This window comes from Aethalodelphis obliquidens, unplaced genomic scaffold, assembly GCF_003676395.1.
Source record: "Aethalodelphis obliquidens isolate GAN/ISIS:26980383/991018 unplaced genomic scaffold, ASM367639v1 scaffold5, whole genome shotgun sequence".
NCBI classification, from domain to species: domain Eukaryota; kingdom Metazoa; phylum Chordata; class Mammalia; order Artiodactyla; family Delphinidae; genus Aethalodelphis; species Aethalodelphis obliquidens.
In genome coordinates, this window is record NW_020837949.1 from 32,888,965 (window position 1) to 32,913,031 (window position 24,067).

Consider the following 24,067-nt stretch of genomic DNA (forward strand, 5'->3'; position numbering starts at 1 on the left):
TTTAGAACTTCTGCCAACATTTATATTTCATTGATAGCCTTATATTAAGGCTTATATCCTTCTAATTAGCTCAAAATATTGATGGTGGAATAATATCTTTAGCCTTTAGCTTTTACTGTATCAGTTTACTATATAATTTTCCTGTAAAATCTTTGTTATTCAAGACCAAATCAATCTGACTGGTTATTCAGTATTATTGAAATAAGTTTAATTCTTGGGAAAAGTTTTGAGTAGGAAATCTTGTGTAGAAAAGTACAATTCTTGTCTGTGTCCTAAGTAAAATTGGTAAAAATATAGTTGTAAGTACTAAATCAGTACAGATGACTATGTCTGAATTCACAACAGCTAATTAAAAGCAAAAGATGCAGTGAACTGGTTCTTTCTTTGTCATCATATATCTAACACATATTTTAAAATTGAATTTTTGGGTGTATCAATTATTGCTACAATAATTCAGCACAAATAAAGTACTACAAAGCTCAGTGGTTCTAAAGAACAACCATTTATTTTCACAGATTCATGGGTTGGCTTGGCTGGGGCTCAGCTGGTCTAGGCTGGGATGGCTGGGGCAACTCTGCTTCCCATGGCAGGCCTGTGCTGGCTCTGCTCCGTATGTCTCTCACCCTCCTTGGACCAGCAAGCTAGTTAGGGCAGGTTCTTCTCATGCTCCAAGGAGCAGCAGAGGCACAAGAGACAAGATAAAATGTGCAAGACTTCTAGAAGCCTACACTTGGAAATGACATACTGACGCTTCTGTCCTGTTCTGTTGGCCAAGGCAAGTCATATGACTCAGCCCAAAGTCAAGGGACTGACAAGTAAATCCCACCAAGATGAGGCCAAGGTGAGGGTGTGAATGCAGCAAGATGTGAGAAGCCCAAATCTACATCACCTGTGTGTGGTCTTCAGCGACTGGCTTTCAATTTTTCAAGTTTTAATCTAATTTCTGCGATATACCCTTTGCTATCTTTTATTTCATTCTCAGAAAGCTTTACATATGTTTTAAAAATCTTTGTATTAAACAGTTGGTAACAACAATAACTAAATCTCTTAATCTTACATTAAATGCAAATTTTCTATATGAGGATTCTCAAATACAATGCTTGACAGAGGGCCTCAGATCAAGGGGCCCAGCAGGTCACAAAATAAATTCTCTTGGCTTTAAGCAGAATATGATTTTCAAAGCAGCTGACAATCTACCTTACTTTCAAAAATTAGGCCATCTTATTTTCATCGTCATTATTATTGTTCCGGATTTAGAACTCAATATGATGAAACTTGTGATTTTTCCTTGAAAATGCAGCGAAATTTTGTCTCTAAGAGTAGGTATTCAAAATCTACAGACTTCCTTTTTCTTTTATATGTAAATTTTTCCTTGAGTTTTTCCCCCATAAATTACATTAAAAACAAAATCATAATACAATCTGATTTGTCAGCGTACAAGTAAATCTAAATATTGAGAAAATGCTAAATGTAAGCAAACACAAATCACATTGAATTCTTTCTTATTTGTGCTAAAATTCCAGGTTCAGTTCATCATTTCATCATGATAGCAGTGCTCTACCTACCTTGACTATTTTAATAACTGGATAATAGCCCTACCAAAATAATTGTTCCAACGTTTATTAAAGAGAGGAAGTCTTAGTCCAAACACTGATATAATCAAGGAATAATATGTTCAGAAAACGTGAAAAGAGAGGTAAAAATATCAACATTTGGCTCATTTTGTTTTTTACCTAGGTAGATTTATATAAATAATAAAAGTAATGCTAATTACAGTCCTAACTAACCCAAGATTGAAAATGTTTAATATGAGGCTCGGGCATAGCAATGTTTCAGAAAAATTGGTGTCAAGTGGTGAGCCAGATTGCTACATTACATCTAGTTGAGAGAAGTAGAATTTTAGATATGTGGACGATGACTGCATTTCCTTCTATTCAAGTGAAACAAAATTCTGATCACCCTTTATAAATATGGAAACTCCATAAATCTTATTCAAAGTGTGACTAACTCTCAGCAAACCTAATAGGACAACAAAATGTAATATAATGTATAATGTAATATAATATATATCTGAGATAAATGGCATTTTATAGTATACTAGTAGAGTGTTTGAACAGCCTACAAGTAAATCTAAATTTAGAACATCACATATTTTAACAAATAATTAATTTAAAAATTCTATTTTAATGAAGTGATGAAGAACAAAAATGGTAGTAGTCCCTGAATACTACCATGAAATTATAAGGAGATATACACTGTAAAACTTTCATATTTTTCTTAAGTTAATGTAAATATTTGGGAGGAGTCCTTTACAAAAGCCCTTTGTTTTGTAACCAACCCATCTGGCTTTGTCAGAGCTCCATTATTTAACAAAGGAAACTCTCTTTCCTTTTGGCCCTTTCCCTAGTAAATAAACTATTTACCAGGAGTTGCTTTTACCTGGGGGAAATTTATGTCTACAACCACTCCCTTTGAGGCAACAATGCTTAATCATAAAATATTTCACTCTTCAAAAAGTATATATCAGTTCATATTGACCATTTATTAAGTGGTCTGGTCTTTATAGAGAACTTTACTTTCTTATAATTATATATTGAGTATATTGAAGGTTTTTTTTTTTTTTAACCAATTCCAGGGAAAATTTTGGTCTGTAACATGAGCTTTTGTACATACTGGAGGATGGGTTTAATTCGGCACTGCTGGCTTTGCTGTCAATCAGTTCAACTTACTTCAGAGGGAATGTGAATGTGTTTTAAACCCAGTATGGGGGATTATAGTTATGGGACAGACTGTAGAATCTTTCTTTTCTTTTTTCTTTTTTGATTGTGTTGGGTCTTTGTTACCGTGCACGGGCTTCTCATTGCGGTGGCTTCTCTTGCTGAGGAGCACGGGCTCTAGGCCCGGGGGCTTCAGTAGTTGTGGCTCTGGGGCATGTGGGATCTTCCCGGACAGGGCTCGAACCAGCGTCCCCTGAATTGGCAGGCAGATTCTTAACCACTGCGCCACCAGTTAAGCCCTAGAATCTTTTCAGAGGGTCAAATAATCTCTCTTTCAGTTTCTTCTTTTCTCTGTCTTTAGCTACTTCATCTTCATCTCTCTCCATGTCTTACTCAAGCTAATTACTAGGGCCTTGCTACCCAAAGGGACCTGCAGCCTCACCAGCAGCATCAGCTGGGAGCTTGTTATAAACCAGAATCTCAGGTCCAATCCCAGATTTATTGAATTAGAATCTGCATTTTAACAAGATCGCCAGGTTATTCGTATGCACATTAAACTTTGAAAAGCAGCATTCTAGAGGAAACTTGAAAATGCTTATTCTCTGAAGGTGTTAGGGAGGTGTTAGGCAGAAGCTGGGCAGGGAGTGAGTGTGCACACACGAGGGTGGGCCAGTGAACCCTGTGGCCCTGGCACATGATCCCAGACAGGCTCCGTTGCTTGGTGGCTCAGTCTGTATGTCCCTCAGTGGGTGCCATCATGGCGGACGCTACCAGTCAGGTGCTCCTGGGCTCTCGTCTCACCATCCTGTCCCAGCCGCTCTTGTATGTGAAGGTGGGATATGAGCTTCTTCCTCCAACAGTTGGACGAAATATTTAGGGGCGGCAAGTATGTCAGCTTCCTGGTCTTTTTTGTTAGGCTCAGCACATTGCAAACATCCATGGAAAGTGTGGGTTGTGCACAGGCTTAACTCCAAGACTGTGTTCAGGGGTCCTTGGAACTGTGGTCCATGGTAAAGTTTTACAACATTACCAGTAGTGTGACAAGGTTGAGGAGTCATGATTTGGAAATGTACAGAAAGAAGTTTCATCTCTGACCGAGTTATCAAGGAGACAACTGGAGAGATGATGGCTTCTTCTGCTGCTACTCTCATCACTCATCCCTTTCACGTGAGCACCCTGAGATCTATGGTACGATTCATTGGCAGAGAATCCAAGTACCATGGACTTTGTGACTCCATAGTAACTATCTATCAGGAAGAGGACATACTAGGATTTTTGTGGGTGTTATTCCTCGCCTCCTAGGTGACATCATTTCTTGGTGGCTCTGTAACTCAGTGGCCTACCTCATCAATGTCCTTGCACCAAACGGTGGGGTTTCCCCTATGAATGAAATGAGTTATTCCCTAGCTGTCACAGGATTTTTTTGCCAGTGTGTTGATCTATCCCTTTGTGCTTGTCTCTAATCTTATGGCTGTCAACAGCTGTGGGCTTGCTGATGGATGCCCTCCTTACTCCCCAATATATACTTCTTGGATAGATGGCTGGTGCCTGCTACAAAAAGAGGGAAATATGAGCCGAGGAAATAGCTTGTTTTTCCAGAAGGTCCCCTTTAGGAAGACTTATTGTTGTGACCTGAGAATGTCAATTTGAAGATGTGGGACAGGGACAGTGACATTTCTGTAGTCCCATATACACAGAATTATGGGAGAGAGTGTTGGTTTCTATACAGTGTGGAATGCTTTTTATTAAATAATCATTCAGTCTTGGGAAAATGAAAAAAAAGGCAGAAGTTATGTCAGCAAATAAACTAAAAAACAAAACAAAAAGTCCTCATATATAAGAACCACGGATGAAGAAAAACCTCCACAAATACATGCATAACAGAGCTTGTACATCATCATAGGAAGAGCAGTAGTAAGGCAGCCTGGATGCCTTACAGGGAATCCCAACTCCGAAAAGGAAGTAACATACTATTAAAGAAATATTTGAAGGAAATTGAAGGAAGCATCATTTAAGGGGAAACTCTACAGGCTAAGTTGTCCAAGTTGCTTACAGGGAACTGGCAGTTCTTTGCATTTCTATAAACTGATGTCTTCTTGGGATGTGAAATCAGGAATTACAAACTGGACAGCAGCCAGGATGGGTTTTTGTTGTTGTTGTTGTTGGTTTCTTTTTTTGCTTTGTTTGTTTGTTTGTTTGCTACGAAAGGAGTTGAGCTGTATTAAATTCTCCCATTAGCCACACCCAAAACGTGTTGGCTGTGGCAAGAGCTGAGGCAGCACTGGCCTTAGGGAGGGCTTCAAAGTAGCCCAAACCCACCCTGCACTAGAAGCGTGTCATGCTGGGCCAACTTCATTGAAGATTTTAAGACTGGGAGGATTTTCCTTTCCAATTCTGAATATTTCTTCAACTCTAAGAATCATGAAATCATGGAAATCTTTACATGAATCCCTAGTTCATCATGCAGCATAGAGACTGCCTGCATCTGATCTGTCTCATCATTCCAAAAGTTCTAACATGAAAAGTAGTTTATGATCTTTTTTGCCATTTCCTCTTGTTCAATATATTTAGGATCACAATTCTTTTTGCATGTGCCTACTCTAATAAAATTATCACTTAAGATGACCCCACTTAGTCTTTCTCTCTCTCAGAAAAAAAATAGTTTTAATAAAATCGTTCTTTGTACAATATTTTTCATCTTTTATGTGGCCCTTTACTCACCTTTAGAATAAATAATATCAACAACTCTGGCTCTTTTTCAGGGGTCTATTTTCAAATTTATAATCTTCATAAGATCTTTCTCTTGTCTAAATAAAATGTACATAAATAATTCAGTTGATTGCTCACTTGTTTTTTCTATACGATAAAATTTTTTTTTTGATATTTTATTTCCAATGCTTTGATCATGGCCCTCCCTCACCCCTTCTGCCCTCTTCATGGCCCCTGCACACGGAGGCTACCATGAAATTGATCGAATATGCTAGATACTCTGTGGAGATTTCATTTAGTTTATATTACCTAACCCTAAATAATGTGTGCTATTTCTGTGACTGCCTCAACACAGTCATATCTAAACTGGGAAGGAAGGCTTGCTTGTATCTTACGCTTTTTATATATTCCAGTGTGATGACTTCTCATTTTCCATATGGCTCCCTATTATGATATTGACTAGTTTACCACAACTGCTTTGTGAGAAAATATGTATGTAAAAAATGTTTGTTTTTGCAGACATGTTCATTTGGTGATTTCTTTATTTTGGTGCACTATTTGCAAAGTTTCAATCAGAAAGAATATTAAACTTTGTGAGATCATTTAAGACAGAGTTCTAAAGAAATCAAGATCATGTGTGATCCACTGAGTTTTTCTTTGTCTCATAGCAAAACATTGTAAGCCTTCACCCTTCAAAGCCATCTAAAATATTCAGTTCATTGGACTGGATGAGAGCAGAGAGGAGGAGAAAGAGGGAAGGAAGAGCAGAAGAGTGGGTGGATCTCTGCTCGCCATTGCCAATAGTGGGAAATATAAACACCATGCCCTATGATAGGTGTTCAGCATAACTGTTATTGCAAAGCACAGACAGCATTACTATATTAAAGTGAATGAAAAATTAGGGGAAAATGAGTGTGGGGATCACAATATGAGTTATCACTGTAGAAAAATGTTTGTTAAAATTTTATGTGTGCAAAATGGAATACTATAATGTTGTTCTATAATACCACCTAATATCTTAGTAAAAATTACATATATATGTAACTTTTACTGATATACATATATACACATGAATGCTGATAATGTGTGGAGACACATACACTGCTATTGCAATTGTAAATTGTACAAGCCTATTGAAAAGCAGTATGACAATATACAACCAAGCCATTAATATGATTGTATACACCAATCTGGTTTTTCTGTTTTTAAAATTTCTCGTGAGCAAATTATCTTATTGGAGGAAAATAAAATTATATATGGTTTTCCCTGGAATTTTCAAGGTAAAATAAATGACAATAGGATTGGATAACATACTAAAAGCTGTGCAAACTGATAAGAAATTTCCAACCAAATGAAGATATGAAATATGGCCCCTATCTCGAAAGGTATATGCTTAGCCTAACGAGAAATTATTACTGTAATTATTAAAATTTTACATGTCTAGGTGTTTAGTATTGAGGAGAAAGATCATCATTGTGTTTCTGATACATAATAAGAAAGTTTTTGTTAAAGGTAGTACAATTTTATGAAATTTATAAAACATGGGAATAATAGCATGTGAAAGATAATCTTTTTAAAAAATTTTTTTTAAGATTTTTTTTTTGGTGTGGATCATTTTTAAAGTCTTTATTTGAATTTGTTACAATATTGCTTCTGTTTTATGTCTTGTTTTTTTGGCCCTGGGGCATGTGAAATTTTAGCTCCCTGACCAGGGATAGAACCCACACCCCCTGCATTGGAAGGCGAAGTCTTAACCACTGGACTGCCAGGGAAGTTCCTGAAAGATATTTTTCTGACATTAGCTGGAGTGTTAGGGCCTAGGGCACAGATCATACAGGGAAGGAAATGGTGTGCTCAGGAAAGTAGAGAATAGGGCTGGGGGAGGGCTCAGGGATCAGAAGGGGGCAGAGTGAGGAAGGTACAGGGAGCCCAGATACCAGGTTGTAGGGCGCTCCCACCACTGAGGACTTTGTACTGACTCCATTTATGGGAGAAAGGAAAGAAAAAAGGTGCTTCTCATAGCAGGAAAGGTGACATGACTGAACAATGAATAAAAAAGAAGATTTTGGTCGGAAGGCAGAATTAGTCATTAGAACAGCCATACCCACATCCTAGAAATAGCCGATAATCTCTGTAGTGATTAAGAGCCTGAACTCTGGTGTCAGACTCTCTTGGCCCAGATCTTGACTCCCATGTGATCTTGGGAAAATTCTTCAACTTAAGGACATCAGTTTTCTCATCTGAAAAACAATAATAGAACCCACATCATAGAGTTATTGTGCAGATTAAATAAATGCCCAGCAAGTAATAAATGCTTAACAAATGGAAATGTTATTATTTGTACCAGAGATCAGGATTCTCCCACTGTTGTAATGCATGAAGGATTCCAACCGGTGTCCTCCTCAGTAAAAGAAACATGTTATCTTTGCCACCTGCCTCCCTGGGAAATGCTGTGTTTATCCCTGCAACTTTCCAAATGACTCCTTGTTTCACTGTCCCAGTTAGCTGAGCCAGCACTTGGCTGGAACTGGTGTGCCATTCAGTTAGAGGCAGGTCCTGCCTCCTGCCCTTCTCTCCCCTTTTGTTACTGGCAGGTGCTCGATGACAAGCTACTCAGAGGCAGGGAGAGAAAAGAATGCTCCAAAGATGACCTGTAGCTCCTATCTCTTCCTGAACCATTTATGTCTGGGAGAAATATTTGCCCTTGGTTACGTGCTCTTTCCCACTCTGAGTCATGTCTCTTCCTTTCTTTCATCATTCTCCACCCCTACCTTTTCCTATAATGGCAAAACAACTTCTCCAGCTGTGCAGCCAAGCTGAATGACCTGACACGTCCAAGTGCAGGCAGATAGGTGTCTGTCCTATTTTTGGATAATTGTTGAAGTGGTGTCCTCTGATTTCTCTGACTGCTGCATGGTCTTCTTTCTTTGCCACAGATACACGGCAACAGTCAACAGCACAGAGAGGTGAGGTGGAAGAGAGACAGATGGTCACAAGTTGTAGTACAGTTTTCATTTTAACTTTTGCTCTTCTGCCATTTTCTTTAGGGCACAGGGTTCTAGGAGAGCCCTCATGCCCCCTCCCAAGGCCCTTTTCATTTAACAAGACATAAGGAACTTTCCTTTATGGTCTTAGCTGACTTCAACTCCTTCCACCCTGTTCAGACCCCTTCGCTAGGGGTTTGAACAGAGGTGTCCAAAAGCAAAACTGTGAAGGGTAAAGATTGTGTCATTGGAGCCTCCTGTTCTCCCTTTTCTGTCTTGACTTTCACTTTGGTGGCATGTCTTTTAATCAGTGTAAGATGTTCTCAGGTGGCACTCCACTCAAGGCCCTCATACTAGGGCCCCTTATATAGTTTTCAGCATCCCCTTCTCAGATCATCCATTCACAGTGAAGTAATGGATGTCTACTAGTAGACTGAAATGTTACCTCACCCAAAGGTATCATTCATTTAAACGAGCATCAAGGTGTAAGGCTGCAGTGGGAGCAGTTCAGATATAGTCTGAAGAAAGAAGCTGAAGAGTGGGTGCAAAAATGGTTTTAAAATACAACAGGGTGCCTTCTTTTGCTCATTTGGTAGTAAACAGGGAGAAGAAATTGGGAAGATTAGCTATGGAAGCCGAAATTATTTTTATTCCTAAAACATATAACCTAGATATCTAGTATATCCTTATCTTCTGCTCCCTCCTCCTTCAATTCCTTCTCTTGTCCTCCCTACATACACATATACCGTGAAGGAAGGAAATATACCAAATCCTGATTTATGATAAGTTGCATTAGCGGTGCAACATTTTCATTGCAACACTACCTACTTTTTTTTATCTGAAAGTAATATGTAATCTTGTAAAAATTCTTTAAGCTCTTGTTATCTTAAGTAAACATTCAAAAATGATGAAATTGCAAGCTAAAGAAACTGAGCCATTATTTATGTGATTTCTCCACTATGCTATTTAATTTGTCCTGGATTCAAATGAGACAGTGTATGGGACTGTGTTTTCTAAAATGTAAAACTCGATAAAAACAATGTTTTAGTATAAATTTCAAAATGGGAAATAGGATAGTAAAAGAAATAGCAACATTCTAAAATGCCAGAGAGAATGTTTCCAAACCAGTTTTAAGTACTAGCATTTCCTACCCCTGAAGCCGTGAAAATACATTTCAGGCAAGAAAATTGAGAGTAAAGATAGGCATTACCCCAAAAGATGAAATATACTTGATATGCTTTACATACATTTTCATTTTCCCAACTTAATGATTCATGAGTGAGAAAATGATGAGAAGGAAAATCTTATTAGGATCAGTACTTTTCAAACCCCTCATGCAAATGAAGAAAATTATGATGTCAAAATGTGATTCCCACTCCAGCTCTGCAATCATCCCAAATTTTCTTCAATTATTTATTCATGTAGTTGTTCATTCAGAAAATATTGATTGACCTCACTAAGTGCTTGGCACCATTTTAGAACCCCAGGAAACAAAGATGAAGTCATATTTTTGGTTCTCAAAGACCTAACCAGCAGTCTAGTGGGGTTATTTAACAGGGTTAGTTTTACCATGTGGTAAGTGATAATAGGGGTTTGTACAAGATTTTATATGAAGACATAGAAGAAGCACTTAATGTGGTGGGGTTCTGGAAACAGGAAGGGTTAGACAGGCCATGAGGGGAAGAGTGATGCTGCCATGGACAGGAGAGGGCTGGGCACTTCAGTGAGGGCTGCAGAAGATAGTTGCTGAAGACAACAGTGGGTTGATAGTGAAGGCCTTGTGAACACTGCTCAAGAGTTTGGATTTTATTCTAAGGGCAATGGCATATGATTGATAGTTTAAGCAGGGGAATGACATGGAGTCTTCATGAGATCACTTCTTTTTTGAAGGGGAAGATGGATTGGAAAAGATCATATTGAAGCTGGGAGTGAGACCAGTTAAGAGGCTGTGGCAACTAGGTAGGCAAAAGATGAAGGTGGCCGTGATTATGGTGGCATAGCAGTGATTTGGGTAGAAAAATCTATAAATAAAATAAATTGTAATTAATTTAACATAGAGTAACATATTATTGGGGGGAAACTGTCACAATAATAAAGACTTAGAATTGTTGTAAATCTAGGAATCCCTGTCATGAAGAATCAAAGCCACATACAGTCTCATAATCAACAGAACTGTGAAAAGTGAATGCATTAATTCCTGTGTTTATAGCATGCCAGTCCTTTAATTGATAAAAAATTCATGATTTTAAAAAATGCCTTTAAAAAAATTCCTGGACTGAACAGCAAGATTGCATATACATGCATGTACATAGCCAAGTCTTCATTCTACAGAAGTCACAGGAAACAATGAGATGGGACGCTCCTAAGAGATCCTTGAGTCTAATCCTCTCATTAAAGATAAGAAAACTGAGACCTTGAGATTAAACCATTTGCAGGAGGTGACACACCTCAGTAATGGCAGTGCTGAGACAGGAATCCAGATGCCTGACCTGGAGGGCAGGGCTCTTTTCACTAAACTCCAACAGCTTCCCAAGAAAGGTATTTAAATAAATTCATGGGATGTAGACAACTATTGAAAAGAGGGACTTTTAAGTTCTTCACAACTTTAAAGAGCACTTTAAAAAGCTAAACGCATGTTTTATTATTGGAGATTGGTCATTTTTCCAGATTAACTAACAACAAGAAAATCTATGCCAATATCAGCAACTACTTTTCACATATTGACTTTCCAAAAATAATTTTGGACTCTGGTCTGGCTTCATGGTACTGGTATCCAAGAACATGTGACTTATATTGTTTTCTTATTTAAAAAATTGAAAACAGAAATATGAGTTTATTTAGCATTAGCAAGATACTTTATTTCATGAAGAATATGAAGTATGGTTGGTTTAAGAACATGCTATTCTATCATATTCATCAAATGATAGAAATGTTTATAGGGAACCTCTTAAATGCTGGGAAAACAAAAAAGTTAAATTACCAATCTTGTAATTTTCCACAAATACATTCCTGAATAAGCAATAACTCATGTATTTTTATATATTATGAGTTTTTTAAATAAGGAAAAATTAGTTTTAAAATGTTCTTTATTGATGAGTTTGACATGTAGTAAAAGCAATAAACACATTTTATGAGTTTTTAAAAAGTTTATTATGGATACTGGGAAAGTCCCATCATCACCCACCTCTTCCCTACCCCCAAATAAAAGAACCAGCATATTTGCACATGAAACCTGGATTCACTTGGTACAAAATTTCAATCTTTGAAATAAAATAGTTAATGGCAAATCTCAATAAAAAGTTATTTTGAAAATGATCAATGTTATTCAGAAATAAGGAAATCACATATTCTACGTTTTGCAAGTTAATAGGTTTTGTTATATGACTGTGTATATATTTTGGCTTTAAAACTTACCAGTAACTAGAAGATAGAAGCTCATGATTTATTTAAATAGATATTTTATTGATCAAATACATTTGCCCAATCAACATATCCAAATATTTTTTAAAAACATCTTAAATATAAGGTATAAAGTCATGAGACTTATTGACCTTTTTAACTATATAGTAACATCTATATAGTCAAATGAGTAGTAATGCTTGAAGTTAATGATCATGAGAGTGTTTTCTAAGCATGAATGGCCTAAGGCAGCTTTGAAAAAATCTCTTTTGTAGCTACCTTCAAAAGGATATGAGTTTCATAATCTGATCATTCATTTGCTTTGGTCCCCAATAGTATTCCAGTACAGTCATCCTGTATATTCACCAGCCTTAGAATTTGGGAAAATAAAATTAATCTTCATTGAATGAGGAGTTGTCCTCTATGAAGATATTCAAAGGAATGTTAATCCGAGTTCTAATAGTAATTCTGAAATTTGAGCATTTATACACTTTTAAGATATGCAAATTATAGTTAACCACTCACATCAGAGACATCTTTTGTACATGCCTATCATTTTGCAATAGAGATTTTTAAAACAACGGTGACTCATAACACTGAAATAGGACTCTACAGTTCAAAAATAATAAGAATAATTTTATACTGTGTAACAAGACTCATATTAGATAACATCTTGAAAGTTTGCAGCTGTTAGTTTTTAATTTATATATACGTAGCTCAGTAGCATGGACCCAGTAAATTGACAACTCTCCTGAAATTACTACGTGAATTACTGTAGTTGAAATTGTACTTAAGTGTCAGAAATAGCCTTTATTTTAAAATGTTATTAAATAGCAGCAATATTACTTGAAGGTAAAGCGAAACATTAATAGGAATGCAGAATACAGGTTTAATTTCTAATTACAAGACAGAAAGCATCTCCTAGATGAAATATCAGTTGGGTTTGTATTAAGATCACAGCCAGATAAACATCAGCCATAAAACACTTCAGGATTTTGCTTGGAAAAGTTAGAAAGAAAAGCCTTGTATATCTCTTTTCCATTCTATTACCAAAGAAGATGCATATGCTTATGTAATCAAGACAGTGCAATCTCACCAGTGAAGTTCCTTGTGGAAGACACATTTACTCCTCCTATATATTAGCTCAACAAGATAACAAATATAATGAGTTCTTTAAAGCAAATATAATGAGTTCTTTAAATCTGATTAGAGAAACATTTACAATAAGTACAAAATATACAGTAAATTGAAACATCTTGTTAAATATGCCTGTAGGTTAACTATGCCCTATTTAAAGGAACATACTTTCATGAATCTATTTTCACATTTGTTTTATCATATTTGAGAGCCCCTATCATCACTGTATACTTTTGTTACTGTAGTTTCTAGAATCTTTGTATTATCTTATCTCTAAGTATCCCCATGACTTTACCTGCAAAGGTAATTTAAAAAGTATTACTTCCAAAGTAAAAGAAAAATAAGAAATTCCATATTTTTATGAGCAGTTGTACACAAAACTATTGTAGTGTTTGAGAGAAATGTCCCTTGATCATTATAGATTCATCATTACAAAATGTATACTTACATACTAAAGCAAGAACTGTCTGCCTTCAAAATTAAGTGTTGCCAACCTACTGAGTAATTCTGGTTATAAAGTTAGATATGAAATCCTTGGCTTTTAATATAGAAAAGTATTATTTGAAAAGATCTGAAAATAAACATTTCTACATGTGGTTGCCCATCTTAATAGCTTTCTTAATTTGAACATTTGGAGAATTAACAGAACAGTAGTGCCTTTATGTTATAACAACAAAGAAGTATTACAGTATCCAAATCTCTGGACCTGGGGTCCAAGTATTCAGTCATGGCTCAGTTGCAGGCTGACAGAAGAGAAGCTGCGTCCTACGCTCCTACACAATGGGGCAATGACAACATCTGTCACGCTCTTCCATATTGTCTGCACTGAAGGCAGGACCATTAGGCAGGTCTTTACAAAAGGCATTATAATCCTGGAATGGAGGAAGAGAGATGTGTAAAGATTATTAGTGTTACCAAATAAGGCCACTGACTATTGCATATGCATATAACAATGGCCCAGTTCACCTAAGCCGGATTAAGCATTTGAAACAAATGAACAGTAACCCACATCATGATAAGATGCACAGAAAATATGTTGCTTAAAAAAAATAAACAAGAATGTACATGATAAACACCAATATTCTTTCTATTGGTAGCAGGCAATCTAAAATAGTAAAGCAAAAGATAAACAAAATAGTAAATTTATATACCTGATCTCTGCCCCTAAACATTAACCTGCCTAAATCTTCATATGTCTCTGAGGTCCTACTTCCTGGTAGCTTTTCCTGTTGTCTCATCCCACTTCCTCCCCATTGGACCAGGCTGGGTTGGATACCCCTTTTTTGTGCGTCTAAAGTACTGCAACAAACTTCTTAATCCTCAAATTCACCAAAAGATATCATAATGGATGCTAACTGCTTATATTTCTGTCTTTCCTATTAGAATGTAAGCTTTTTAAGTTAGGACATCCTTTACCCTTAATAAATGTTTGAGCTGAAGTGAATTTAGTATTCTCATATGCTTTATATTATTAATTTTCCACAGTAATTACACACACTGAAAAGGGTTGTGTAGTACAGTTAAAAGAGCCCTTCAATTATGTCAGAACTCTTAGACAAGAAAAACTAGAGTATCCTAAATTTATTTTTTCTTTATGCCTTTTCTTAAGATAACCACATATTTTCATATTCCTCAGGCTGGTTAATTTTTTCTGTAGTCCTCTGAATAATGTTCTTTGTCATAGTAATGCTTTTTGGGCACAAAAGTGTTTGTGAACTCTCAGGCATTGTTGGAGGGCTTCAATAGAATTTTTATTATTACTCGGGTGGGCACAAAGAAGTAAGGTTGATTTTCTTGGTTTACTATTAAAATGTGACTTAAATAAAGGTCTGTTGTATTTAGCCCAAAGTAAAGAGAAGATCAGGCATTTGAGTGATTGAGATATTTTTAGAATACTGAATTATTCATATTGACTGCCTGCATAGATTATATTTATCTTGTGTTTTGTTCCAATGCTAAAGACTTGAAGCAATTTTTTAAAGAAAATTAATTACTAGGTGTTTCAGAATTACATAGTTGAACAGAAACCTGAATGATAACAACTTTTAACTTCTTATCCCATTATGTTTCTCACTTGATATGTGGCCTTGGGCAAATCACTACAAATTAAAGTAAGAATAGGAAATCTTATAGACCAGCTATCAGGATTAACACTTATTATGCATCCCTGACAGGTCCATATGATGCTGTCATTATAATGAATAATAAATAGAACTATTTTGAAGTCAGAATATATAATGAAACAATTATGACAAAATAATCTCAATTTGACTTAAGTTTAGTTTGGAAAGCTTCCTAGCCAAATTCACTTCCCTCAGAATATAATGCACTTTCCATTCTTTCTTAGGCTGAGAAATTTTCTTTCCCCTAACTCTTTAGATCTCCATGTCCTAAGAGGGAATTAAACACAGGACAAAAGTGCAGCAAAGTGCAATTGCCCACATTTGAGGACTCAGTTCATAGGATGTGGTGAACTCATTTTATTTTCTTCAAGTTGTTGTTCTCTCACTTTGGATCAGAGGATCCAGTGATCCACTGACAACAAACTTAAATTGTGTTATCAACATCCCAGTTAGTTTCCTTTCTGAAACTCCAGGCAATTTGGAGTGACCCAAAACTTGGTTGGGGCTCTATGTGACCAACCAAATATTGCTTAAATAAATCTTATAATTAGCAAGATTATATATTTATCCATTGGATAATAAATCCATTAGAACTGGGACTTTTGTTTAGCTTTGTATCAACTATAGTTCCATAAGACTGCCTTGTCACAGCAATTTGCTGTATTAAAAAGTCTTCTGGGAAATGAGACTGCTACTACTGAATTTCCATCAGTTGGACCATTTATTTGAATTGCATCCCAGCAAAAATAAAAGGTAGAGGGGTCCAAGCCACATTTCTTTGGTATGATCCACTTATGACCAATAACCTGTGGTTGCCAAATGGCATATACCTCAGTTTATGGTATGGACTCAAACCAATTCACCGGTCCCTAATGACCTGTACTTCTGGCCTAGGATCCAGCATCACCAGACTGAGTTCTGAGTGTTTTGTTTTTGTTGTTTGTTTGTTTAAATAATCTAAAGTCAGATCCATTGTGACCATGCAGTGTGGTTCAAAGAACTTATTACTGCATAGTTTCATAGCTTTGATCACCAAGAAAAAAAGTTTACTCAAATGGGTTTGCTCTTCTATAAGGCCTCTCCTTGATCTGGTCTTATTGTGTCACTGGAATGTGATCCATTAATGATAAATCTATTTTATCAAGGTATAAACTAACTTTTAAACATTTTTGTTTGAAGTTACTCCTCTACTTGCAATCACAGCTGCCTGATGACAAATGTATGACAGTTAAATATTAATGTCCCACATGAATGTAATTTGAAAAATAAGCTATAGTTAAATAATACATTTTCTGTGGCTGAAAAGGAAGTGGTTTGATGATTCACCTCTGGAAGCACTACACAAAAAACATTCTCAGGAGAGCCAGGTGGAGAGAAGCATCATTTGGTTAATTGTAGTTTTACTTATATCTCTCCGCCATTTAGTAAATGGAAACCTTTTTGTTGTCAGTTATTCCACAAGTGCTTTAGGAAAGCCTAGCTTTGTTGACTGGCACTCTGTGTTTCCAAATAGCTTCATAGCCAACATTTCACAATATGTTATGTGGTCACTCAGTTTTTCACATTTTGGAAGGTGAGAAAATGGACATAGAGTTTAGATGACTGGTTTTATTCAATTAGGAATCCAAAATTTTATGCACTGACTTGGGCATCTTTAAAAAAAATTCATGTGCTAATGTCAAAATATAAGCTTAACTATATATATCCTTTGTTGATCTGCTCATGTAAACAGGCAAAGATTTTCATTCCTCTGGCAGTTTTCTGGCACTTTCAATATAGTTTAATTGTTTACAGTTTTTAGTGATCAAATTAAATTGATGTTTGTTATTTATCCTTTACTTATTGGGTGAACTTCAATTTATCCTTTAAAAGCCTTTGTAGACCCTTTTCTTTTTAAAAGCCTTCCCTGTGCTTCCCTCCTCCACAGATCTAGCTGGGTTGTCCTCAGCAGCCACCTCTGTACCTAGCCAGTTGTCCTGATGTGCTGTGAGTAAGCTGAAGGCAGATCTTGCATCTTATTCATTCTGGGCCCAGTGCCCAGCACAAACTAAGCACTCAATAAATTTTCTTGGTTGAACTAACTAGCTAGCTAACTGACTAAAGAAATTGATTCAGATGGTAAAGGGGAATGGAGAACAATTTCATAACTTCTAACAATGAACACAACATGTATTAGGGTGTGGCAATACCATATAAAGTGATTATGAAAGACATGGAGACATCTGGGGTTATACATTTCTGCAGGACTGCCCTAAAAGACAAGTTTGGCAATTGTTGCCATACAGGGGATAATCTGAATGTTCTTCCTCTCAGAATAAAGTGGACATTTTTAAAAACAACAATAACAAAACTTCTTGGTAATATATGACATTTCCTTTTAAATTTTTTAACGCTTAGAAATGTTCTCTATAGCTTTATGATGCATTTCGTGTGTGAATAAAGTTACTCAAAATGTCCCAAAATGTCCAACAGGTTTCTATATTTATTTCCCCTTTTACTAGATGCCACTCCTGTTGGTGCCTCATAGGTGAAAAAGTAACTTGGAAGCCTTCTCATTTCATTATCCTGCAGTTTGAGTTTCATTCATTTGTGCTGGGGACCCCTTCACCTTAACTGCACACATCTTGCCTCTCCTCTGTTCTCATCCTTGCCATTTGCCAGTGACAGGATTGGAGCCGCCTCTCCATAGCACTGCTTAACCAGGTCTGACATCCCTCTGCAATGATACTGTCACTGGCATTCTGCTCAGAGATCTCTTTTGTTTTACCCCAAGCACAGGTGGTGACTGAATAAAAGGTGATGAAAGAAATAAGAGCCCTGCCCAGAACCATGGGCACAAGTCAAAACAGGGCCCTATGAGAGAGCAGCCTGTGGCTGGAAGCATAGCTTCCAGATCTCCACCTCCACAGTCAGCTGGGCTTTAGCATTCGAAGGAAGATCACACCCGTGGACAGAGGGACCTTCCTTCTTCTGTTTAAACTCCTAACCCAACCTACAATTCTAAAGAAAGCACACTACCCTTCAAGGCCTCCCAGTTCTGCTACTGTGTTCAGAGATGATGCGCCTTCTTTCGCCTGCAAGCCGGCCTGGGAGAAGGGGAGGGCAGGGGGCAGGTGGCAAAGAACATTCCTACGTTTCAGAAAGCTGGCCCACCCCAGTGTGCCCCTTCTCACCAGATGTGCAGACAGCTGAGGATGGCAAAGAGAATTCCCGCAGCGAAAGCCAAGGGAATGGCCAGGAACACCGTCAGGAACTTGTAGATCACGTATTTGCTGATTTCAAAGAGAGCGTGGCTGCAGATCCACACTTTGTCAGACGAGTGCGTAGACGCGGGCTCTGCAATCACATCCTCGAATCCCACCTGCGGAGACAAGACTCAGGGATCCTGAACTGTCGCCCAACCTGCCTCTCCAGGATACGGGAGAGCTCGGGGTGGGAGAAGCAAGAAAGAAAGACTTGGCTGCGGTGCCCCACCTTCTCTTAGGGTCATGGTGGGCGGACAGGAAGTTGGCTAAGAATTCCTGGCTACTCAGGCGGCCCCACAGAGGGAATCCGGATCCCGTACCCTGCGGCGCTGACCCAGTGGCGAGGGTGGGAGTTGGGGTCGGAGCAAGTTAGAGGGGGCACCCCCACTCCCAGGCCTTAGCGGGGACTTGGGTCAGCCTCAGGTCCAGGGTAGGGCCCGCCCCAGGCTTCACCTTGAGATGCGAGTTGAGCCGGTGGGGATCTCGGTCGCTGCCTGGATCCACGAACTTCTCGGGGTCGGCGTAATCTACGCTGCTGTGGCGGCTGTAGGAGTCCTCGTCCATGAAGAGCTGGACATCCGCCTTCTCGGTCTCCAGCCCCATCTCAGCGCTTGGTGCGCGGCAGCTGCAGCCCGGCTGGCGCAGCGCGGCTCCCGGCCCGCGCAGCTTCGCCTTCCCGTGGCGCTCGGCCCCGCCCCGCCTCGCTTCGCCTCGCCTCTCCCAGAGCGGCCCGGACGGCGGTAGCTTCCCGCTGCCGGCTTCTGCTCCGGGCCCGCGCGGCCCGAGTCCCGCCCCTCGGCCCGGCCAGGGGGCGGGGGCCGAACGCAGCCCGCGAGATGGCTCCCTCCCCGCGCACCCCGCTGCCCGTCCCTGGTCGGGTTCCAGTCCGGCCCAGGCCAGGAGAGGGATCAGGGGGATGTCCAACCAGGCAGATCCCGGCCCTGCCCAGGTGGGCGAAGCGCGTCTCGGGGATGAGGACCCGAATTCGGCCCACAAGGGGCAGGAAGGCTTCTTGGGTCACATTGCACGACACCTAGAACTGTATGCGTAAGAGCCGGCAGGTTGACCCAGGGATAACGGACACACTGCAGCGAGGCAGCTTGGTGGTTAAGAGCGTGGAGGTATCGAATATGAAGGCCTGTCTTCACCTGTAGGCTCTACCGTTTACCTTGTGTGCTCCGGAGCGAGGTACCGAGCCTCTTGGAAGCCTCCTTACAAGGACCTGCCTCATTGTAAAATGGGAGCAGTGGTGCTTGCTTCACAGTGTTGTCCCGTGAGAATTAAATGAATTAATTCAAGTAAACCTCTTACGTGGTCCCTACACACAGTACGCTTCCAATCAACGTTGTTACTGCTGCACTGTGAGATAAGCAGCCATAACACACCTGAATGCCAGGCAACCTTGCAAGTGCCAGGGGACCCCGCAAGCGCATCAGCTCTTCAGCTATCCCAGTACCCAGAGTATGTGAGTCAGCTGGAGGCACCATGAGAATATGAAACTTGGTACGTGAGCCTCCTAACCCCTATGGGTTTGCATCTTCAGACCATAAGGGGAGGTCTGATTTTCTTTTTTTTCCCACTCTCTCTCTAAATTATAACTTACTTTTCCTTTGGATCAGATCCTGTTGAAAGATTTCAGGTATCTCTAAGATGCAGTCACATCTGCAACTGCCTTGTAGGAACCATGTAAACAAACCCCTATCATAAAGCCACACTGCAGTAGATGAACCAGCCTGTGAACTACTCACACAAACGCTTTCAGAAGGGAGGAGCTTGCACGTTCATAAAGGGTTTAAGGTCTGGTGGACTTACACATGGGGGAGGAAAAGCACCTAGTGAAAATTTGCTGAAAGCAAAATAATGAGTCCTAGACTTGAGGGGGTGCCTGCAGCTTGCTCAGAGCCTAAGGCATAGTAGGCACCCCGTAGGTATTGCTGAATACAGGAACTCACTGAACATATCAAATCCCCTTGTGTGAACTAGATTTGAAGAATTACTTCTTCTGAAAGAAAAAGACTATTTTTGAAAATATACGAACAAACAGCAGGATCCGAATTGGAAAAATACTTTGGAGCCAAAACTCAATAGTCTAATAATTAAATAAAAAGTTTACGTACTGCTACTACTGCGTATGGATGGCAGTGTTGTAACGCTGTAGAGTGTTAACATAGTTGAATGTTATGCAAACTTTGTCCCTTCTCTCCCAGAAGTGGTTCTGCTTGCCCATTCCCTTATTTCTTATTTTCTTTCCCAATTTTATCTATGTTCAATTAATTCCAAAGTGATGACTTAGACATTCTGCTTATTGCTTTTTCTATATTTCTCTACTTCCTCTATTCACCAACGCACACTTGACTCTGAGAGTTGGGACTTTTCTAGAGTTGTTGCCCAACAACTGTTTGTCAAAGTGAATAGAAAACATTAATCCTTAAGGAAATCCGTTATATCAATTACCAGGAGATGGAAAAGAAGAGAGAGTTTACAGCTAAATAACAGTTTGTACAAACTTATTTTCCTCAAACTTAAAATTCAAGTTTGAAGTTTAAGATTTCCAGATGTTTCATCCAAAGAAGAAAGTCATTCCCATAGTGCTAGAGTGGGCTTAAGCAGTGGCTGAAAATCTGGCATTAGGGCTTCTTTCCTTATCCTTCTCTGTCCTCTTGCCACATTTACATTTCTAGTGGGATTAGTAAGACATTTGCAATAGTTATCACAAGTAATTGACTCATTTTTTCAGGTGGCAGGGAGAGGAGGCCAAAAGGAAGGTAAAATTAACTTGGTTTTAATGGGGTAGCTTATAGATTCATTTGTAAAATGGTAGGTATTGATGAAAAAGTGTCTCTAAAACCTAAGTTAAAAGAAACTCATCCAGACTCATCTAGATTTGTTGTATTTAATGTGGAGCTTAAAAGAGAACAATTCATTTGTCCATTTGTTTACAAATTTCTCTTTCCCCCACCCCTTCTCCTTTGGTAACCATAAGTTTGTTTTCTATGTCTGTGGGTCTATTTCTGTTTTGTATTTATTTAAGTTCATTTGTATCTTTTTTTTTTCAGATTCCACATGTAAGTGATATCATATGATATTTGTCTTTGTCTGGCTTACTTAACTTAGTATTAATCTCTAGGTCCATCCATGTTGCTGCAAATGGCATTATTTCATTCTTTTTTATGGTGAAGTAATATTCCATTGTATATATATACCACATCTTCTTTATCTATATAACTATCAGTGGACATTTAGGTTGCTTCCTTATCTTGGCTATTGTAAATAGTGCTGCAGTGAAGGTTCTTATTTGGATGAAATTCTTGTCCACCTCACCATTCTAATACATAAAATTTTTTGAGATGAGCTGTAACAATGATTTTGCTTATCTTATTAGTAAATGCTTAGAAAATCTTAGCTACTATTGTCCTCAAGGAGTTTAAACCAGAGTGATTACCACAGCAAGTAGTATCCTGCTTCCTCTAAGTGGGAGATCTACCAGAAAAGGGGGAAGAGAGGAGGTGGGCGGGAGCTAAATGGCTGAGCACTCTCTAGGATCTTCCATACCACAGAATAACTCTCTAGTAAGCTCTCTTTAATTTTTTAAAATTGCCCTATAACCCAAGGAACTAAAAAATTTCATAACAAATCCCATACCGGTGCATTTATTTTCTGCACTGGTACAAGAGGGCTGATTTTCCAATGGTTATTAATATATTTGAAGAATAACAACTTGATAATGTATTAGTATTTTTGAGTAGGATAGTTTATAACCATTTTGTTCGTCACCTTTCTCAGCATAGTGTCTAAGAAAGAAGGTTATATTTCTGGTTTCTTGAAAATTGTATGTGAATACTTTTATGAATAAAAATATCTATTTTTCTCTTCAGTTTTTAAATTTTTTCCAGATCACATATGTGTATATATATATATATATATATATATTCCCTCTGTATGCTTACATACAACTTTAGGCAGGTTCTGTTCAAACGACCTTTGTGAAAACTGGTTATTAATGAAAATAATGACTTCTTGATTTCACTATTATGGTTTGATCATATTTAAAGCATTTGGATTAGGCAGGGTTTCTCAGCTTCAACACTGTTCATATTTTGGACCAGACGATTCTGTGTTGTGGGGACTGTCCTGTGCATTGCAGGATGTTTAGCAGCATCCCTGGCCTCTACCCTCTAGAGGCCAGTAGTACTCACCAGTTGTGAAAACCAAAAATATTTCCAGACATTGCCAAATGTCCCCTGGAGGCCAAAATCACCTTTTCCCTCCTTTCCTGGGGTGAGGACATTGGATAAGATACTGCTGAAACAGGTCTTCATGTGAATGGGAATAATTAAGCTCCAGCTGTCTATTTACAAACCCATGCTTAAAGCTCAGAATTGTAATACCAATTTGTCAGAAACTCCAGGGATTTTTAAAATTAACCTTAAGGATACTTGTTTGCCCTGTAAAAATTTCAGAACTTATTATCATCAGTTAAATTGCAGATTTTCAATATAATGCTGGTATTATTTGAGGGATGTATATATACCTCATTAAGAGACCAAAAAGAAACAACTGCTAGGCCCTATCTACCTTGCAGCCTCCTACATTTTCCTTACAAAGGCCAGGGCTGTTTGAATGATTATAGCTGGAAAAATGAGATTTGGGGACTTCTTGATTCCATCTTAAGGCTGTAAAGCTTAGTAATTTTTGACACTCTTCAGCACTTTTGCAAGCTTTAGGTGACCTTAACTGAGAAGTTCATGGATTTGTTGGTGGAACAGCTAGATGGTTGCTTACCAAGTCCTTTAAGCATCCCTTCCCAGACTTGTTTGCTGGCAGCAAGGCAAAGCCTGAGAAATTTGGAAAGACCTGCAGTATCTTGCATGAGTCATTCTCTTTGTGGATAGTGGGCTTTGCATAAACTTCCCTCCATAACTTCCTGTCCTGTACTCCATCTTCATTCATGTATCTTTTCATCTTCTCCCCCCTTCACCCCTACTCTCCAATTATCCCCTCCCCAGGACCCCCACAAAAAAGTTTAAGGGAACAGATAAAAAATGTCTGTTATTAAAGTTATTCAATAATTAACTTTTGTGGACTGGTGCCAGAGAGTTGTATGGTATTTAATAAAAGCTTTTTCATTTTTTTTCTTACCTATCACTTGTTTCTGTTCACATTTTGGGTAAAATTAGCCTTTACCAGCAAATTCTGAGTGAACCAGCAAATTCTGAGTTTAGTATTAACGCACAGTAGCTAGTTTGTAATTGTTGCCAGCTTAATCTTCTGGCTGTTTCAAATAGTACCACCTCTGGCCATAACCTCTTTTCATACGCAAGAATTTCCAGAATTAACTTTTGTTTGGGAATACTTAGCTATTAGAAATAGACGAGGAAGAAGGTACACTCCTGAAAAGTCTATATTCATGACTAGAACCGATAGGATCGTCATTCTATTCTCATTCAAAACAATGCATGACAATTAATTTTGGATTTTTTTTATCCTGTCTTCCATAAATAAAGGATGTTCCTGTTTAATCTTTTGAGCATCCCATTGATTTCTGGCATACTGTATGTATAAATAAGACATCTCCCCAGGACTTTGGTATTTTATCTTTCCAGAACATGAAGTAGGCACTAAGTGTTGGTGAGCACTAACTTTCAAATTAAACTCTTATTAAGTACAACTTCCTCTACATTCAAATGGGAACGTATTTCTGCATAGTTAAATGTTTTTCAAATACCAACTGAAATGTGCACAATAAGATTACT

At 38.3% G+C, this 24,067-nt stretch overlaps 1 protein-coding gene and 1 pseudogene across 2 annotated transcripts; one reads left to right on the forward strand and one right to left on the reverse strand.

The window, feature by feature from the left end:
• The first annotated feature begins 3,479 nt into the window (after positions 1-3,479).
• Positions 3,480-4,498, forward strand: LOC113618189 (mitochondrial carrier homolog 2 pseudogene; annotated as a pseudogene).
• A 32-nt stretch (positions 4,499-4,530) lies between these two features.
• CAV2 (caveolin 2) lies at positions 4,531-19,404 on the reverse strand. Of its 2 annotated transcripts, none has more exons than XM_027102133.1 (3): positions 18,768-19,021; positions 18,243-18,430; positions 4,531-7,666 (listed from the first exon to the last, which is right to left on the reverse strand). In XM_027102133.1, coding segments are annotated over exons 1-3 (339 nt in total). In that variant the 5' UTR covers positions 18,918-19,021; the 3' UTR covers positions 4,531-7,665. The 2 variants fall into 2 exon arrangements, with proteins under 2 accessions (XP_026957934.1, XP_026957933.1); XM_027102132.1 differs by lacking the exon at positions 4,531-7,666 and adding an exon at positions 11,547-13,818 and having other exon boundaries at positions 18,768-19,404.
• Positions 19,405-24,067: the final 4,663 nt, after the last annotated feature.